Source organism: Oryctolagus cuniculus, chromosome 17 (genome assembly GCF_964237555.1).
Source record: "Oryctolagus cuniculus chromosome 17, mOryCun1.1, whole genome shotgun sequence".
NCBI lineage: Eukaryota > Metazoa > Chordata > Mammalia > Lagomorpha > Leporidae > Oryctolagus > Oryctolagus cuniculus.
In genome coordinates this window covers 22414198-22433221 of record NC_091448.1, presented here as the reverse complement: position 1 = coordinate 22433221, position 19024 = coordinate 22414198, and the positions used below count along the sequence as shown (strand labels likewise).

The following is a 19024-nucleotide window of genomic DNA, read 5'->3' as shown; positions in this document are numbered from 1 at the left end:
AGATCTAGAGGTATGTGATGCAAGCCCCAAACAAAAATGAGACAAGATTCAAGTGAATAGAAAATGTCGATGGGTCTTTAAAAAAATGGGGCCCAAGAATAGGACTGATCAAAACTTTCAGAAGTAAACTGTGTAGGAGCCGGCGCTGTGGCACAGCAGGTTAAGCCACTGCCTACAGTGTCAGCACCCACATGGGTGCCAGTTCCCTTCCAGCTCCCTGCTAGTGCACCTGAGAAAGCAGCACAAGGTGGCCAAGTACTTGGGCTCCTGCACCCACATGGGAGACCCACAAGAAGCTCCTGGCTCCTGGCTTTGGCCTGGCCCAGCCCTGGCTGTTGCAGCCATCTGGGAAGTGAACCAGCAGATGGAAACTCTGTCTCTCCTCCCCTCCACCCACACTCTGCCTTTCAAATAAATATTTTAAAAAAAGTAAACTGTGATGTCTTTGGACTTTTTATTTCTGCCCTCAATTTAGAGTGATTATGGGAAGTAGAGTAGATAGGTTTGGTGTATGGGCCTTCTAATATATATCAATCTCATCAAATACTGATTTTACATCATCCTCTTCTGCCTAAAGTTGGGTTTAAACATCTTCCACTAACCTCTTTGGAAGCAGTTTTAGAAGTGGGCATTTGGTATAGCACTTGAGTTGTGCATTTGGGGGCCAGCGCTGTGGCACAGCAGTTTAAGCTGGCACCTGCAACACCAGCATCCCATATGGGCACTGGTTCGAGTCCTGGCTGCTCCACTTCGGATCCAGTTCTCTCTGTTAATGTGCCTGGGAAAGCAGCAGAAGATGGCCCAAGTGCTTAGGCCCCTGCACGCATGTGGGAGACTGGATGAAGCTCCTGGCTCCTGGCTTCGGCCTGGCCCAGCCCCAGCTCTGCCCCAGCCATTGCAGCCATTTGGGGAGTGAACCAGCGGGTGGACGGTTTCTCTCTGTCTCTCCTTCCCTCTCTCTCTGTAACTCTGCCTTTCAAATGAATAATCAGACTCTCCCTGGTCTTGGCCACCCTAGTCCAGGCTAGGCAGCTCACTAACCACGGACTCACAAAGCCAAAAGCTTTGTGCTAAGTCATCCTCCCCATCCAGCCTCCCTGGATTGCTCGTGGCCACACCGGCTGGTTATCTGCTGACTTGATTGTTTTTCTTTAGTGAAGCAAACTTAATAGAGAGGTGAGCTCACATCCCAGCCATCCAGCAGGGTAACTCCTTTGATTGTGGGGAGGAACAACAAAGCGCCTCTGTTTTCTCCCGTGTGCATTTCATCCGCGTCCACCGTCAACCACAGACACCGTGTTATGAAGAAGATCTTCAAGGAGTTTATTTCACTGATGATGTAAAAGTGCTGTTACCCATCCCCCAGCCCTGGGGGTGAGAGGACGGTGAGGGCTGGGGAATGTTCCAGAAAACTGCAGCACGCGGTTTTCCATCTAACAAATGGCTGCCGAAGGCAAGGAACTATTGACTGCTATAGTATGAAAAGGGCTATGCAGACACACTTTACAAGTATAAAATGGATATGGCCAGAACATAGTCCCCACTATAGGGCTAGCATCCTGTGTAAGATCTGTCCAAGCCCCAAAACCCAGGAATTCCATTCTTGGAACAGATTAACCTTTCAAGAGAGGGAGGGGCCGGCGCCGCGGCTCACTAGGCTAATCCTCCGCCTAGCGGCGCTGGCACACAGGGTTCTAGTCCCGGTCGGGGCGCCGGATTCTGTCCCGGTTGCCCCTCTTCCAGGCCAGCTCTCTGCTGTGGCCAGGGAGTGCAGTGGAGGATGGCCCAGGTGCTTGGGCCCTGCACCCCATGGGAGACCAGGAAAAGCACCAGGCTCCTGGCTCCTGCCATCGGTTCAGCGCGGTGCGCCGGCCGCAGCGCGCCGGCCGTGGCGGCCATTGGAGGGTGAACCAACGGCAAAGGAAGACCTTTCTCTCTGTCTCTCTCTCTCACTGTCCACTCTGCCTGTCAAAAAAAAAAAAAAAAAAAAAAAAAAAAAGAGAGGGAGGGAGTTTTGTTAGTCTGCTTGCTTGTTTAAAGTGATTAAGAAACAAAACAAACAAACAAAAATTTTATTTTTATTTGAGAGGCAGAGAGTCAGATGGACAAAACCTGCATCTGGCTGGTTCATCTCTCAAGCATCCCCAACAGCCCAGGCTGGTCCAGGCAGAGCGCAGAGCCACGAACTCATTCCACATCCTCCCGTGGGTGTCAGGGCCCAGCTACCTGAGCTATGACCTGCTGCCTCCCAGGGTGTGCAGCAGTAGGGGGCTGGAAGTGCAGACCGGGACTCCACCCAGGCTCTGCCATGTGGGGTGCGGGGTTAGCCGCTAGACAAAACGCCGCCCCAGACTCATCCTGTGCTGGTCCTGGGCAGCACACAAGTGGACCCCTATCTTTCATTAAACTCCAATGAGTCTCCGGAAGCACCCTCCCCGCTCCCAGCCTGGAGATTTTCTGGCTGAACTGAAACCACGGGGTTCTTCAGACGCTGCAATCCCGCTTTAACCCCAACAGCCCAGCTCCACGACCCGCCTGTTCCCTCGCGCTGGACGCACCTGGCGGCCGTTGAGCGCAAAGCCGCCGGCTCTCCCAGGGGACCCTGGCTCGGGAAAACTGAGCCACTTTGGGTGCAAAACCCGCCCGGCACCCGTGACGTCATCTCGCCCTGCCTTCGGAGAGGCCCTGCCCACTCCACAGTGACTGGGGGAGGTCGGAGGCTGTGAGGGGACCTCTCGTGGACATTCGCAGAAACGCACTCGAGAGGAACAGAAAATCAACAGTTACGCACGCCAAAGCAAGCCTTTCAAACTCGTACAGGCTCCTCCCCGCCGCTTCCTCGAACATCCGCCTCCATCCTGCACCTCGGCGGTTGATTTCTTTTCCCTTTGTCGACTCGGCTATCGGCCCGCCGAGCCTGGGGCTTCCCAGAAGGCCCAGCGCCGGGAAGGGGTTTGCAGCTGCTCCGTCATCGTGCGGCCCGACGCTAGCCCGCGCTCGTGTGCAGGCCAGGCTCGGTTCCTGGTCCGTGGTGCGAGGCTTTACGCGAGGTCCCGGCCTCGGTGCCCGGACTAGGCCGCGACCCCGGGCGCCATGAAGCAGGAGGGCTCGGCGCGGCGCCGCGGTGCGGACAAAGCGAAGCCGCCGCCCGGCGGAGGGGAACAGGACCCACCACCGCCCCCGGCTCCCCAGGATGTGGAGATGAAAGAGGAGGCGGCGGCGGGTGCCGGGTCAACGGGGGAGGCAGACGGCAAGACGGCGGCGGCGGCGGCTGAGCACTCCCAGCGAGAGCTGGACACCGTCACCTTGGAGGGTACGGGAACCCGGGTCGGGGAAGTGCTACGGGCACGGGTGACAGCGACCCCAGCGATTGGACTTCTCCCGGGAAGTCCAGCGCAACCTCCACCACCGCTGGTTCTTTGAGATCGCGCCCAAGTGCCTGCCCCCCGCCCCCCCGCCTTGTCACCTAGGACCCCTTCCCCAGTGACTGGACCTCTCCAGGCCGGGGACCACTGACTCTGCGTCCTTCTCGGGGATTGCATCTAAGTTTAGGTCGCACCGGGCCTCGTCAGCCCTCCCCTGAGCTGCTGGATTTAAATCCCACCCAGCCATCAGGGGTCCCCAGCAGTAGGAGTGAACTGATCCCTCTAGAAACCCGAGTTTGCGTGTAAAGGCAACCAGGGTAACAATACAGACCCCTGAGTTTTAAGGTGTGCGAACGGTTTTTGCTGCCCTGGTTGCCTTTAGCAAGCTCCCTGAAAAGATCCATTTCTACCTATTAGCTCGCTTCCTTGTTTCTCTAATTGAAGTGCCCCAACTGCCCGTTGCGCTTTCCCTCTGCCTTCCGGAGCTCACTCCCAGTGGGTTTAAACACATACTCACACTTTTAACTCACAGTCTAAATTCTGCATACCAGCCCCCAATTTCTTGTATCCTAAGTGCTTGTTCGCAGTTTCCTGCCTGTTTCATTCATTCATTCATTTATTTTTCATTGGATTTTCTTGGAAAACAGAGAGAGACAACCAGGTCTTGCATCCACTGGTTCACTCCCCCGGATGCCTACAACAGCTGGGCCGGGCTGGGCCGAAGCAGGCAGCCCAAACCCAACCCAGGCCTCCCACGCGTGTGGCAAGGACACAAGTACTTCAGCCATCACTTGCCGCCTCCCAGAGTGCTCATGGGCATGAAACTGGAATGGGCAGCAGAGCCAGGACTCAGGCCCAGCCAGGCCCTCCCGTATGGGGGGAGGTGCAGGTGTCTCAAGCCCACTCACTCATTCTGTGCCCGCCCCCCAGCATCCTGCCCACTTTGGAGTGGGTAGAGTGAGGCTTCCCTCTGTGACCCCCCACTGCTTTTCACTTGCCTGCATGAGGAACTAGCCCTAAACACTGAGGAGTTACACTCCTGGGTGAGGGTTTTAAGGATTCCAGAGCGTTGGCTGGACCAGCTCCTGCCTGACCCAGGATCAGTGTCTAATAAAGATCCTTTTACCTAAAGTGATGATAGACAGCGGCTGAGGTATATGTGTGTGTTTAGTGTAAATACTTCATTTTCTGATTAAGTAGTTCACTTTGATTGTATGGGTTTTGGAAAGTCTGAGATGTCTAAAGTAGCAGGTGAGAAAAATCCACCGTGGTTAACCTTTTATCCTTGAATTTTCAAGCTGCTCTCCCACAGTTGAGGTCAGGTCATATATCCAGTTTGTTAGATCTGTGACTAAATACAGACGATTTTGGATTTCTCATTCATCATAGTCAATATTCAGTTTGTTCCAGAAGCATTTGTTGCATACGTAGTGTGGAGGTTATAACTAGAGGCTCCAGAATTAGTTTCCCCATGTGTATAAGTGACAGTAATTGTACCTACTTCATTGGATTGTGAACACCAAAATACTTAGGACTCTGCCTAACACCTGGTAAGCACTTAGTAAACCTTCCATAAATATTGCTACTGTATCATCTGTGTGGCCCAGGCACCCTGTGCTAAGTGCTGATCATGCAAAAGTGACTGAACACCCTGCTAATTGATTGTATTCCCTTATTGCTATACATTTGATAGTTTCTGTTACAAATAACCTTGCATGATCAACTTTGTTCATAAGTGTTGTTTTATCTGAGAGACACAGAGAGCTCACTTCTACTGATTTGGTCCCCAGATACCCACAGCAGCCAAAGCCAGGGGCCACAAACTCAATCCAGGTCTCCTATAAAGGGGTGGGAAGAAGCCAGTTATTGAACCATCGCAGGAAGCTGGAATCAGGAGCCAGGAGCGAGCATGGAGCCCAGGCACTCCAGTGGGTATCTTGCCCGCCAAGCCAAATGCCTGCCCCCATACCCAAGTTTTTTAATCCACTTAAAATTTTGTTTTTCTCCTTTTTTCATTTTATTTGAAAGGCAGGATCACTGAGGTCTTGGTCTGCTGCTTCATTACCAGATATGCCCCCCACCCCACGCCCCACCCCCGCTCAGTGCTGGACCAGGCCACATCCGGGTGCTCAGGACTCTGCATCAGTGCAGGTCTTCCACATGGGTGGCGGGGACCCAAGTACTTGAGCCATCATCTCTGCCTTCCCAAAGAGTGCACTAGCAGGAAGCTGGATCAGAAGCAGAGCCCGGATGGGAACCAGGCACTCTGATAACACTGCAGCAAACACCCAGCCCTCTGATCCACTTATTTGATTATTTCTTCAGTATAAATTCCTAGAATCTATATGCCTAAGTCCAAAAGGGAGAATGAGGGGCAGGTATTGTGGCACAGCAGGTTAAACTGCCACTTGGGACTCCCACGTGCTGTGTCAGTGTCAGTTCAAGTCCTGGTTACTCTGCTTCTGATCCAGCTTCCTGCCAATGCATCCTGGGAGGGAGAAAGCCCACTCAAGTGCTTGGGCCCCATAGAGTTCCTGGTTCCTGGCTTCAGCCTGACCCAGCCCTGACCGTTGCAGGCATTTGGGGAGTAGACTAGTGGATGGAAGATCTGTCTGTCTCTCCCTCTCTCTGTTGCTCTGCTTTTCATTTTTTTAAATGTTAGAAAAAAGGTGGACATTTTTAAGGTTTGTGTTGGACACTGTCCAGAAAAACTGCTAGTTTACATTATGTTAGCAAAAATACCCCTTTTACTGTAGTCGTTTGTTATTATTTTTAATATATTACTAGTTTGGTACTTTAAAATGTTTACTTGCAATTATTTGAATACTAGTAAAATATGTTCTTCAAATCTGTTAGCTGTTTGTCTTCTGTGTTTGTGTTGGTATCTTTTTTTTTTTTTTGACTGGCAGAGTGGACAGTGAGAGAGAGAGACAGAGAGAGAAAGGTCTTCCTTTGCCGTTGGTTCACCCTCCAATAGCCATCACAGCTGGTGCGCTACGGCCGGCGCACCGCGCTGATCCGATGGCAGGAGCCAGGTGCTTCTCCTGGTCTCCCATGGGGTGCAGGGCCCAAGCACTTGGGCCATCCTCCACTGTACTCTCGGGCCACAGCAGAGAGCTGGCCTAGAAGAGGGGCAACCAGGACAGAATCCGGTGCCCCAACCGGGACTAGAACCCATTGTGCCGGCACCACAAGGCAGAGGATTAGCCTAGTGAGCCGTGGCGCCAGCCGTTGGTATCTTTTTACTTGAAAACTGTGGCAATATAGTTTCTCTCTCTTTTTTTTTTTTTTTCTTTGACAGAGTGGACAGTGAGAGAGAGAGACAGAGAAAGGTCTTCCTTTGCCATTGGTTCACCCTCCAATGGCTGTCACGGCTGGTGCACTACGGCCGGCACACCGCGCTGATCCGATGGCAGGAGCCGGGTACTTATCCTGGTCTCCCATGGGGTGCAGGGCCCAAGCACCTGGGCCATCCTCCACTGCACTCCCTGGCCACAGCAGAGAGCTGGCCTGGAAGAGGGGCAACCAGGACAGAATCTGGCGCCCCGACCGGGACTAGAACCCAGTGTGCCGGCGCCGCAAGGCGGAGGATTAGCCTAGTGAGCCGTGGTGCCGGCCAATATAGTTTCTCTTAACCATTTATACAGCTCTTTGTAAAATAAAATATGAATCTTTGATCACATTTGTTGCAATTTTTTTTACACAGTTACACAAAACATTTCTACAATGTTAGATTCCTCAATTGTGTATTTGTGTGTGAGAGAGATTTCTCTCATTGTTTATAGTTAGTTTTTCCTATACTGAGATCTGATAAATTTCCATGTGTTTCCTTTTTGTTTATTTGAAAGGCAGAGAGTTGGAAAGAGAGGGCGAGACAGAGAGAAATCTTCCATCTGCTGATTCACTCCCCGAATGGTTGCAATAGCCAGGGCTGACCCAGGCTGAAGGCAGGAGCTGGGAACTCCATTCTGGTCTCCCACAGGGGTGGCGGGCCCAGGTGTTCAGTCTGTCATCTGCACTGCCTTCCCAGGCCCAGCAGGAGGTGGGATCACAAGCAGACCCAGTGCTCAAACCTGCACTCATGCTGGTGTCACAAGCTGCAGCCTCCCACCGTGGCACATTGCCAGCCCCTCCACGAGTTTCAATCACGTTGTTTCTGATCTTTATTTATCCTAAAAATCAGTGTATGGAATCCTTAGTACTGCTTAACACTTTAGGACACAAGAGGTGATTGGCCATCTCCTGCACTGCTTGCTGGGGTGGAGGGGTGGAGGGGTAGAGGAGTGGAGGGGTGGAGGGGTGCCGGGGTGGAGTGACGTTTCTCCCCTGTCCCCCGCAGACATCAAGGAGCATGTGAAGCAGCTGGAGAAGGCCGTCTCGGGCAAGGAGCCCAGGTTCGTCCTGAGAGCCCTGCGGATGCTGCCTTCCACGTCACGCCGCCTCAACCACTACGTCCTGTACAAGGCTGTGCACGGCTTCTTCACCGCAAATAACACCACGCGAGACTTCTTGCTGTCCTTCCTGGAGGAGGTGAGCGGGTCAGGCCAGCTTGATGGCGGGAGGCTTGAAGCCAGAGCCCGGGATGTAATCGCTTCCCTTCCTGAGAACCTGTCTCGTTAGCGGCCGTGGCAGGAGTAAAGCCAGAGCCGCCGTAGGTAGCCATCTGCCCAGGAGCGCAGGAGCCCTCATTCATTCTTTCAGGTGGGGACTCGGCCCTTCCCACCCAAACTCACTTCCCGCTTCCTCCCAGCATACGCTCTCTCCCTGGACTGGGCGACGTCTCATTGTCACAGGAGACAAGAGGCTGCTTCCTGGCCTGTGAGACAGACAACAGAGAGTCTAGAACAGTGATTGAGAGCACTGGCTTTGGATAGTTGAGTTTGAGTGCAGACTCTACCAGTTAGTACGTGTGGCACTGAGCAAGCGACCTGAACTCAGTGCGCCCCTCTTCTCCCTGGGTTCCGTGTGATGACTGGATTAGCTGTGGGGAGAGCTCTCAGAGCAGAGCCTGGCACACGGGGAGTGCTGACGATGGCACTCTGGTGGCGATGGTTGGTCTCCGAGCCAGGGGAGGCTTCCTCTGTCATCATTCATGACACCAGGTTTCAGCCTTCTCAGACCTCATTCACCCTGAGCGCCTGCGTCTCCCAGAGTCCTGTGTAGTCTAGTCTGTGCCATACAAGTGGAGACTCAGAAAATGCTGGAAGCAGGACAGTGAAGAGTTTGTCCCACCTTGGGGACCATCAGGCATTGTTTCTGTCCATTTCAGTGACGGATCTGAAGATAGGCGCTGTGTGTAGGTCCATTTTCCACAGATTGTCTTTGTTCCCACAAAAATCCGGTTTTTAGTCTCGTGAGTCCATCTTCAGTTTCATGCAACCCTGCCCGACAGGGTTGCAGTGGCTCAGCGGTGGCGGTGTCTTCCCTCTGCCTGGATGTGGGCACTCTGGAGTTTCCTGCTGTCATCCTCTGTGTTCTGTTCCGGAGCCTGTGATACCCTGCAGCCCTGGGTTAGACGTGCAGTGTTGCTGGGAAAGAAACGGCGCGTGCTTGTTTTTGTATCCCTGCAAAACCTTGGCACATAGTAGACACTTACTGAGGCCATGTAGGAAGGCGTAGTGGGGGCTCCACCCGATCGTGGTTGACATGCTGCCTCCTGTCCTCCCCCAGCCCATGGACACCGAAGCCGATTTCCAGTTCCGTCCCCGCACAGGCAAAGCCGCGGCAGCGCCCCTCCTGCCTGAAGTGGAAGCCTATCTCCAGCTCCTCACTGTCATCTTCCTCATGAACAGCAAGCGATACAAAGAGGTACCCAGGACGCGTGAGAGCCGCCGACGAGCCTGGGCAGGGCGAGGGGTGGGTGGGGTCGTCCCTCGTGGAGAAACGGAGATGACCCCGGGCTCGCTGAGAGCCATCCCTCAGAATGTTGCCCCGCGGAGCATGTGCTTGGCCCTGCTCCGGGCACTGTGGGAAGGGCTGGCGGTGTCTGCCCGTCAGTGGCACAATACCAGCAAAGTAAACTTTTTGGCAAAAGTAGATTTGAAGATAGACCTGTGTCCCTGCCCTAGCTGTGTGTTAGTAAATTAATTAGTTATAAAATGAGAATTACCAGTGTGACCTTCTTTAAAGGATTTTATAAATTATATGTTTAAAAATACTGAAGGCTGGGCATGGTGGCACAGCAGGTTTAGGCTACTATTGGGACACCTGCGTCCCATTTCAGAGTGCCTGGTTCTGGTCCTGACCACTCCACACTTCCTGTCCAGCTTCTTGCCAGTGTACTTGGGGGACATTGGATGACGGCCAAGTACTTGGGTTCCTGCCACCCATGTAGGAGATGGGGTGGACTTCCTGGCTGCTGCCTTCAGCCTGGCCCAGCCCTAGCTGCTGCGGGCATTTGGGGAGTGAACCAATGAATGAAAGATCCCTTCTCTCCCTCTCTCACTATCACTCTCCCTTTCAAATAAATGAATAAGAGTATTTGTTACTGTGTTCTGCACTTAATAAGCTCTCATGATATTTGAATAAATGGTAACTCTTATGGGACCAGAGACCTCCATTTTGAGTTCAGCACTGCCGCCGCTCCCCAGCAGGGACAGGGTCCCTCACCGGCCTCAGCCACAGCTGCGAGAGTCGCCCAAGAAGCGACGGGCTCCCCTTCCTGGTTTCTAGTTTTAGTTTTTCCGTTTCTTATCACTGTTTTCTTTGCTTTTGAGATATAACTCAACCTTTAAAGTGTATGATTTAGTGGTTTTTAGTATATTCACAACATTATACAACCATTACCACTAATTCCAGAACATTTTCTTCATCCCAAGAAGACTGATCAGACCTATTAGTAATCACTTCCCATTCTCCCTCACTCCACCCCTGGAAGCGACTAACTTGCTTTCTGTCCCTTAGGAGAATTTGCCTGTTGTGGGTGTTTCATATAAATAGTATCACACAATATGTGGCCCTTGTAGCTAGCTGCTTTCACTTTGTGTAATATCTTTAAGGTTCATCCTTGTAACCTGTATCAGGATTTCATTCTTTTCATGGGAGCCTAGTATTCCTTTGTGTGGCTAGACCACATTTTGTTTCTCCATGCCTCCACTGGCGAGCACTTAGTGGTTTCTGCTTTTGGGTGGTTGTGAATGATGTGCTGTAAACATTGGTCTGCAAGATGGGCGTGAGTGTTGCCAGTTCTCTTGGATGAGTGCCCAGGAGGGGATTTGCTGGCTCGTGTGATAATTCCTATTTAACCTTTTGAGAAACGACCGCTTGATTGTCTTTGGGCTTCCTCCCCAGGCACAGAAAATCTCGGATGACCTGATGCAGAAGATCAGTACCCAGAATCGCCGGGCCCTAGATCTTGTGGCCGCTAAGTGTTACTATTACCACGCCCGGGTCTATGAGTTCTTGGACAAGCTGGACGTGGTGCGCAGGTACACGTTACCAGGGGTCTCACTTGCTGCCTTGGGGTTAGGGGCCTGGTCAGTCAGTGCCACAGAACTGTGGACTTGCTAAGGGCAACAAGCTGTAGCTGTAAGGTACCCAGCAGGAAGGGGAGGGTGACATGCCCTGGGCCAGGGGAGGGTTGGTTGTAGATGAGGACCCAGGTTAAGAGCTATCCCAGGCGCTTCCTTTCACCCCGACTGCTAAGGGAGGCTGAGTGGTGGATTAGGAGTGGAGAGACAGACAGAAAACCCTGCTCTCCTCTGCTCAAATCCGCAGTGGCCCAGTTCCCTCCGAGTCCTGACAAGAGTTTACAGAGCCTGGTGTGACCCGGCCACCGCAGCCTGCTTGGCCTCCTCTCCTGCCCCTCCTCCCCATTCCCGACTCTCCTCTCAGCCCCGCTGGCCTCCTGCTCGCCGCGGGTGTGCCAGCCTTCGCCCAGCTCCCCCCTCAGCCAGCAGTGCGCTTCCCGCTGCCTCCGTTGAGGCTTGGCCTAGGCATTGCCTTCCCAGTGCGTCTCATCCTCCGCACCCCAGTGTCCCCCGTGTCGGGCGATCCGTGGGGGAGGCTGCCGGGTAGACGCGGTGAACTCCTGGAGCCTGCGCACTGGGGAGCTGAGAGCAGAGCTCTGTCCTTTTGTGCACCTAGAGAGGTGTCTCCCACCGTAGGCGGCTGGTAGTTGAATTTTCAGAATAACCAGAAGGGCAGTTGTTACCACTTTTTTAGGCATTGCGAGCAAATGAGGACTAAAAGGAAGTTCACAGAGTTGTCACTGAGGCCTTGTTCTCTTTCCTTCGTGAAGCTTCTTGCACGCGCGGCTGCGGACAGCCACGCTGCGGCACGACGCGGACGGGCAGGCCACCCTGCTGAACCTCCTGCTGCGGAACTACTTGCACTACAGCTTGTACGACCAGGCCGAGAAGCTGGTGTCCAAGTCCGTGTTCCCAGAGCAGGCCAACAACAATGAGTGGGCCAGGTACCTCTACTACACAGGTGAGCGAGGGCCTGTCTCGGGCTCGCCTGGTGCGACTCTCCCGAGGGATGACCTCTACCAGGCCCCTTCGGCGCTCGGGCTTGCCGGAGGCTTGGGTGGCACCATTGTCCTTTCCTCCACACCAGGGCGAATCAAAGCCATCCAGCTGGAGTACTCAGAGGCCCGGAGAACAATGACCAATGCCCTTCGCAAGGCCCCTCAGCACACAGCTGTTGGCTTCAAGCAGACGGTGAGCGTCAGGGACCTCCCCTCCCCTCCCTCATCTGAGAGCACTTCAGCTGTGGGTCCCTGTGCAGGGACCCTTCCTCAGGTGCCATGTGCAGGGCGCACAAAGCAGCACAGCCTGCACCTCCGGCAGGTGACGGGGGTGTTCTCTCTGGGAGGTGAGGCGAGGGTGCGGCTGCGTCCCGGCCCCGCTGGGCCTGGACTGTGTCGCTAAACCCTGGCTCTGAGCTGCCCCTTCCATGCCCGCTTGGCAGCAGGTGTTGTGTGAGCAAGGAGCCAGGACGCCGCCTGCGGCTCACTGATTGCACAGAGAAACCGTGGCCGCCTAAGAGCTCCCAGTCACCAAGAAGTGGTGTTGAGGCACGGGGAGATAGGAGGGGATGGGGAACGCTATCTCTCAGAGACGTGAACCAAGAGAGTGCACTCTGGACGGCTGGAGAGTGTCTGAAGGCAAAGAAAAAGAAAGAAAGGAAGGAAGGAAGGAAGATAGATATCTTAAAAACAAAAATAATTGGTTTTTGAACAGTTTGGGTAGAACTTTTACAGAAAGGAATTGCTTTTCAGACTCATGGAATACAGGAGCCGGATGTGAGATTCCTTACAATATAAGACACACTGAAGTGCCTTTTTAAAATCTCCAGAAGCAGGGCCAGCATTGTGGCCATCTGTGTTGCCGACATCCCGTGTGGGCTCCAGCTCGTGTCCTGGCTGCTCCACTTCTGGCTCAGCTGCTTGCTAATGGCCTGGGGAAAGCAGTGGAAGATGACCTCGGTGTTGCGGCCCCGCCACTCACGCAGGAGGCCCCGAGGAAGCTTCCGGCTTTGGCTTGGCCCAGCGCTGGCCGTTGTTGTCATAAAGGGAGTGAACCAGTGGATGGAAGATTGATCTCTGTGTGTCTCTCCCTCTCTCTGTAACCCTTTCAAAATAAATCCTTTTTTAAAAAACATGAAAAATACAAATAATTAACATAGACTGAGTCGTGCCAGGAGAGAGGTTTTACAGGGTAAAGTGTTTTTTTTTTTTTTTTTTTTGGTAATTATTTGGGAATTTTTTTTTTTAAATTTATTTATTTGAAAGAGTGATAGAGGGAGAGGCAGAGAGAGGTCTTCCATTCTCTAGTTCACTCCCTGATGGCCACAGTGGCTGGGTCCAGGCCACACTGGAGCCAGGAACCTGGAACTCCTTTGGGTTTTCCACATGGATGGCAGGAACCCAAGCATTTGGGCCACCTGCTGCTGCTTTCCCAGGTGCATTAGCAGGGAGCTGGATTGGAAATGTGGAAATGGAGCAGCCGGGACTCGAACCGGCACTCATACGGGATGCATCACAGGCGGTGGTTTAACCTGCTGTGCCACAGCGCCTGCCCCTAAAGCAGTTTTCAAACCAGATTTTACTGTGTGTGTAAGTTCTGAGTTTCCTGTGGAGAAGCCCCGTGGGCAGGAAGGTGCAGCAGGCTGGGCTGTGAGTGTGTGGCTGCTGAGGGCGCCCTGAGAGGGCAGAAGGGGCAGTGCGTGCGTGTTCAAGAGAGGACAGCCACAGACCCCTCAGGAGCTCTGCCCTTGCCGACCACCTTACTGAGTGAGCAGGTGAATCGCTGGGGCTATGTCAAAGTACGTAAGTTGGTTTGACTTAGGGTATTTCGGCTTTCAAAGGTGCAAAAGCAATATACATTCAATAGAAACAGTGCTGGAAGTTTTGATTTTTTTTTAAAAGAGTTCCAGAGAGGCAGACGCAGAGAGAGAGAGAGAGGTCTTCCTTTATCCCCAAGTGGCCACAACAGCCGGAGGTGGGCCAATCTGAAGCCAGGAGCCAGGAGCTTCTTCACTTCCGGGTCTCCCATGGGGTGCAGGGGCCCAAGGACCCGGGCCATCTTCCACTACCTTCCCAGGCCACAGCAGAGAGCGGGATCAGAAGTGGAGCAGCCAGGACCCGCGCCCCTATGGGATGCCGGCACTGCAGAGGATTTTACTCCTCCCGGCCCCCAGGTTTTGAATGTTGATTGTTCCCTGGGCTAGCGCTCTGCAGTGCCATCCTCTGGCGACACTGGGCAGTGGCAGTGAGTGCAGCTCCCAGTCAGCCCCTCAGTCAGCAGCCACACACTGGTGTTCTGCAGTGGGCCTTGTTGCTAAGCTAGGATGGTCCGTACACTCATTCAATGCATTCTCAACTTAGCATGGGTTTATCGGGATGTAGCCCCATCGCAAGTGGAGGAGCATCTGCAGGGGCCGCAGTTCTAAAAAGTTCTGAAAGTCCGCAGTTCTAAAGGCCGCCACGGCCCGCTCTGCGTGGGGAGCTCCGGCCCAGCCATCTGGGGGCTGGAAGAAGGCTCCAGGGTTTATTCTGCAGCTGCCTTCTCTCCACTGTAATTTGAATGTCTTTCCCCGTCTACCGAAAGCCGCCTTTCCTGTGTTCCTGATCCCATCCCTTCCCGTGTCCCCCAGGGCCCATCACCTGTTTGTTTCGGGCTCTCTGGGCACGAAGTTCTGCGCCCCCACCCTGCTTCCTCCCACTAAGGCAGCCAGGCCATCTCTTTCCTGGCTCCAAGCAGCAGGCCTCTGGCCCAGCCCCTCAGTCAGGTGTCTGTGTGTCTGTCTGTCTCTCTCCTTCCCTGCTCCTTCTCGCCAGCATTTTGACAGTCAGGCTGCCCATAGTGAAGTCCACACTCTCCCCCAGGTGACCCCGTGGGCTCTGGGAGCTTTGGCTCTCACCTCTGATGCTTCCTGGAAGCACATCACTGGCAGGTGAGGCTGCCCAGACTGCTGTGACCAGGAACCTCAGACTTCATGGCTTAGTACAAATCGATTCTGTCGCAGTTCTGAGACCAGAAGTCGAGCAGCAAGGTGTCGACGCCTTCCAAGGGCCTCTCTGCCTCGCTCGGCCAGCTTTCTGCTTTCACCCTCTGTGGCTTCTCTCATAGGGGCGCCACTCACACTGGATCCCAGCCCGCCCCCTCACCTCAGTCTACCTTAGCTTTGGCCTTACTTCCAAATAGTCACCGCCGGGGCCCGGGGGTTAGGCCTGTGACACAGCATTCTGGGGCACACACGGTTCCGCTCACGCTGCTTCCTCTCTGTTCAGATAGCCCCGACTCATCAAACGTGGCCTGTCGCAAACAGACCCCCCAAGCCCTTTGCCGTTGCCTCCTCCTGCTCACGGGGTCCAGGTGGGAAGCCCGGTTTGGTCCTTCCCTTCACGTGGCTGCGTCTTCTGTGTGGGCCTGCTGTGACGCCCGCGCTGACATGCCAGCAGTTAACCCTTCTGGAGGCTTCCCCTGCACTGGGCAGCGTGCACAGTCGCCTCACTGAGCAGAGCTCTAGGTCTGCCTTCCTCTTGCCAGGCGCGTCTACGGCTGCCCGCCGCCTGCCCAGTAGGGAGAGTGTCCTCGCCCTCTTCAGGGTGCGCGTCCCCCGGCAGCCTGCCCCTCTCTCCTGAGAGCCCCCTCACCCTGCCGCTGCTCCCTTGACTGGAGCTTTCTCCTTCCTGTTTCTGCTTCGTCAGACCCTTTAGGCACTTACTGAATTCTTCCATGTCCGTGGCTTCCCCCCACACGTGGATTAAGCTAAGGGCGGCTCGGTGGGGGTGTGGGGAGGTGAGGAGTCTCCCCGCTGTGGGCGTGACCCCCCCCCCCGCCCCGACACTTGGTGTGATTTTGCCAGCGTGTGTTTCTGTTCCTGCTGCCCGGCAGTAACTCAGCCCCTCTGCGCTGCCTTTCCGCACCCATCCCAGTCCAGGTGGGCACACTCAGCAGCGTTCGCATCCATGCGCTGTGCCCACTCCCTGAGCCCTGGCTCTCCACGCCGCCCCCTCCTCTCTCCAGGAGCAGTGCGCTGCTCAGTGTCTTGGTCTGGCTCGTGTCCCATTCTCTGGACCTCTGAGCCAGGAAACCCCCCGACCTGGCTTCTTCCTTAGAGCGTTGCCATTTCAGAGCAGGGTCTGCTGCCTGGCCAGAGGCTGTGAGGCTTCAGGCGCTGTGAGCTCAAGGGTCAGCCAGTCCCAGCACGTGGCTCCCCGGGGCGCGCTTTGTGAGCCAGGCGCCCGGGCATTTCCGCCAGTGGTCCTGAGCCAGTGCTGCCTCGCCCCAGCTCGCAGTATGTCTGGCCAAACTGAAGCCCCGCTCCACTTCATCCCTGGCCACGCTGAGTGCTGTGTTCCCCTGTCGCACCACAGGTGCACAAGCTGCTGATCGTGGTCGAGCTCCTGCTGGGAGAGATCCCAGACCGCCTGCAGTTCCGCCAGCCCTCCCTCAAGCGCTCGCTCACACCCTACTTCCTCCTGACCCAAGGTAAGCCGCGTGTGCCCTCCTGGGCCCCCAGACCCTCCACTGCGGCCTCTGAGGCCGGTGCCCCTATGCAGCATCTGACCTACTCCTGTGCCCCTGCAGCCGTCAGGACAGGAAACCTAGCCAAGTTCAACCAGGTCCTCGATCAGTTTGGAGAGAAGTTTCAAGCAGATGGGACCTACACCCTGATTATCCGGCTGCGACACAATGTGATTAAGACAGGTGTGGATCGGGCTCCGTTCGAGGAGGGGACCCATACGGGGCTTCTCCCAGGGACAGGCCAGCCCCGGGTGGGGGTATCTGTGAGCAGGTGAAGGGCCTGTGTCTGCCCTGCCCTGCCCACCCCTCCACCCCGTCCTCCCCCAGGTGTGCGCATGATCAGCCTCTCCTATTCCCGCATCTCCCTGGCCGACATCGCCCAGAAGCTGCAGCTGGATAGCCCTGAAGATGCTGAGTTCATTGTTGCCAAGGTGGGCTGGTTCAGGACCTGCGGTGGCTCAGGTCATCGCCCTCTTGTCCCGTGCGTGGGAGTGGGAGGAAGGCAGAGGAGGGGCCTGGTCTCTGTGGGGCCTGCCGTTCATTCACCGCAAAGCCAGGCGGTTGCCTGTGTGTGTGTGTGTGTGTGTGTATGTGTAAGGATAGCAGAGGAACGGACTGGGACTAATGGGCTAGTGACCTTTCCTCCCCTGGGGGACACTCAGGCCATCCGGGATGGCGTCATTGAGGCCAGCATCAACCACGAGAAGGGCTACGTGCAGTCCAAGGAGATGATTGACATCTATTCCACCCGAGAACCCCAGCTGGCCTTCCACCAGCGCATTTCCTTCTGCCTGGACATCCACAACATGTCCGTCAAGGTGAGGGCTGCGGGGGCACTTCCCTCCCTCCCGACTCCTCGGACACTCCAGCAGCCGTAAAATCCTGGAGGGTCAGAGGACTACGCTCATAAGGGACGCGGTCAGCAGGGATTCGGGGTGCACGGCTCCAGCCTGGTTCCGGATTTCGGTCCTTTAGCTTCTTGGAGCCTGGTTTTCCATGTATGAAGCCACCGTGACTGCTTTGCAGGCGAGGGGGACTGAGGAGGCAGCCACTCTAGGGCACTTGGCAGGGTCTAAGTTGAGCAAGATGTGGGGCCACCACGTCACTGCAGAGAAGGTTCTCGGGCCCTCGCCTCTGGCGGGCAGTTGGCTGCTGTTAGCACTTCCCTGCTGTGTTTCACTGCTCTCCTCCCAGACTCTGGGAGAGCCGTGCGCCTTTGTGTCTGGTCCCTTGAGTCTCGTCCCCGCTCCCACTGCTGCTCCCCCACCTAGCGCCAGCGAGCTCAGGGCTTCTCACACGTGAGCTCTGCCCCAGCCCCACAACTCTGCCTGGCACAGGGCTGCTCATGTATTCCGCCAGGTTCTCCTTGCTCCTTGTTTGGCCTTTGCCACCTGGTATTGTAATAGTTTGCTTCCACGCCGAGTTCCCTGCTAGGCTGAGCTGGAGAGCGTCCCCTCCCGAGGCCTGGCAGGTGAGACCAACACTGCTTCTTTCCCTCCCCCACCCTGCTGTGCTCCAGGCCATGAGGTTTCCTCCCAAATCCTACAACAAGGACTTGGAGTCGGCAGAGGTAAGCTCCCTGCTTTCTGAGTAGGCCGGGGGGGGGGGGAAGGGGGGGCACCTGCATGCAGAAAGGGAAGGGGGGAAGGGGGCAGCTGCTCGGAGGCCTGGGCGGAGTGAGACACCCACTGCCCCCGCCCCTCCCCCAGGAGCGACGCGAACGGGAGCAGCAAGACTTGGAGTTTGCCAAGGAGATGGCAGAAGATGACGACGACAGCTTCCCTTGAGCTGGGGGCTGGGGAGGGGTGGGTGAGCGGGGACTGGCTCTCCATCTTTCCTCCCGGAGGCCCCCTGCCCAGGGGACTGGCCCCCTTGTCCCACACACAGCTCACAGACTGCCTAGATGCAGAGGGTGAGGGGTGCTGGGAGCCGCCCCCCATCCCAGGGCCCCTCCCCACCCGGTGACTTAGCACACGGTGGCAGGAGAGCGGGTGGCCTCCCCAGGACAGGGTCCTGGCTAGTGGCGTGGGCAGCAGGAGGGAGGGACAGCCCCGTGCTCTCCTCAAGGGAGTAGGGCACTGGAGTTGGGACATGTGTTCAATTCTATGTTTTTTGAAGCTTCAATTATGATTTTTAACAATAAAAATGTTCTCCAGAGCTCTTTGTGCATCAGTTACTACTCTTGGCCCCCATGGCTGCCGTATCAAAAGGCCTGGAATCTTCTCCCTGGTCTGGAGTCCTGGTTTCCAGGGCAGCGCGAGGGCCTGCGCAGCTGCCGGGGAGGAGGCGAGCTGCATCCTGAGCACCACTGCTCCCGCCTCGAGTCTGTTCTCTGGCCAGCACCTGGCACGTCACAGTCTTGCTCCTCCAAGCCCTGATCTGAAAAGCACCTGGTAGCCTTCGGCCTCTGGCCACACGTCCCCTCCACTGTGCTGAATTCCACGTGTCCTCCAGGTCCGGACTCAGTGGCCAAGGCCCTTTCCCACCATCAGGTGCTTTAGTTAGGGTGTGGTCGGGGCAAACTGTTTTCCTAGCCAGTCTGTGGCCCACGCTGGGCTCGTGGCTGTCAGCTGCAGTATCTGTATTTGCACCGAGTGCTCCAGGCTTTGTCCCAGGCTGCTGTTTCCGGGTCCCACCCAGTCCTGCTTGCGGGGATCCGGCGCTGCTCACTTGAAGCGTCTGTGC

At 55.5% G+C, this 19024-nt stretch overlaps 1 protein-coding gene across 1 annotated transcript; it reads left to right on the top strand.

The window, feature by feature from the left end:
• Positions 1–2879: 2879 nt before the first annotated feature.
• PSMD3 (proteasome 26S subunit, non-ATPase 3) lies at positions 2880–18496 on the top strand. Its single transcript, XM_008271427.4, has 12 exons — positions 2880–3313; positions 7705–7895; positions 9036–9173; positions 10656–10792; positions 11605–11795; positions 11922–12025; positions 16189–16303; positions 16403–16522; positions 16667–16770; positions 17002–17157; positions 17859–17909; positions 18049–18496. The coding sequence occupies exons 1-12, from the start codon at positions 3094–3096 to the stop codon at positions 18124–18126; spliced, it is 1605 nt and encodes a 534-aa protein (XP_008269649.1). The 5' UTR covers positions 2880–3093; the 3' UTR covers positions 18127–18496.
• The last annotated feature ends 528 nt before the right edge of the window (positions 18497–19024 follow it).

Excerpts from the sequence above, each read along its gene's own strand:
- PSMD3 (XM_008271427.4), top strand. The coding sequence starts at position 3,094 with ATGAAGCAGGAGGGCTCGGCGCGGCGCCGCGGTGCGGACAAAGCGAAG. Across the intron at positions 10,793-11,604 it reads AAGCTGGACGTGGTGCGCAG|CTTCTTGCACGCGCGGCTGC; the intron begins GTACACGTTACC and ends TCCTTCGTGAAG. Across the intron at positions 11,796-11,921 it reads CAGGTACCTCTACTACACAG|GGCGAATCAAAGCCATCCAG; the intron begins GTGAGCGAGGGC and ends CCTCCACACCAG.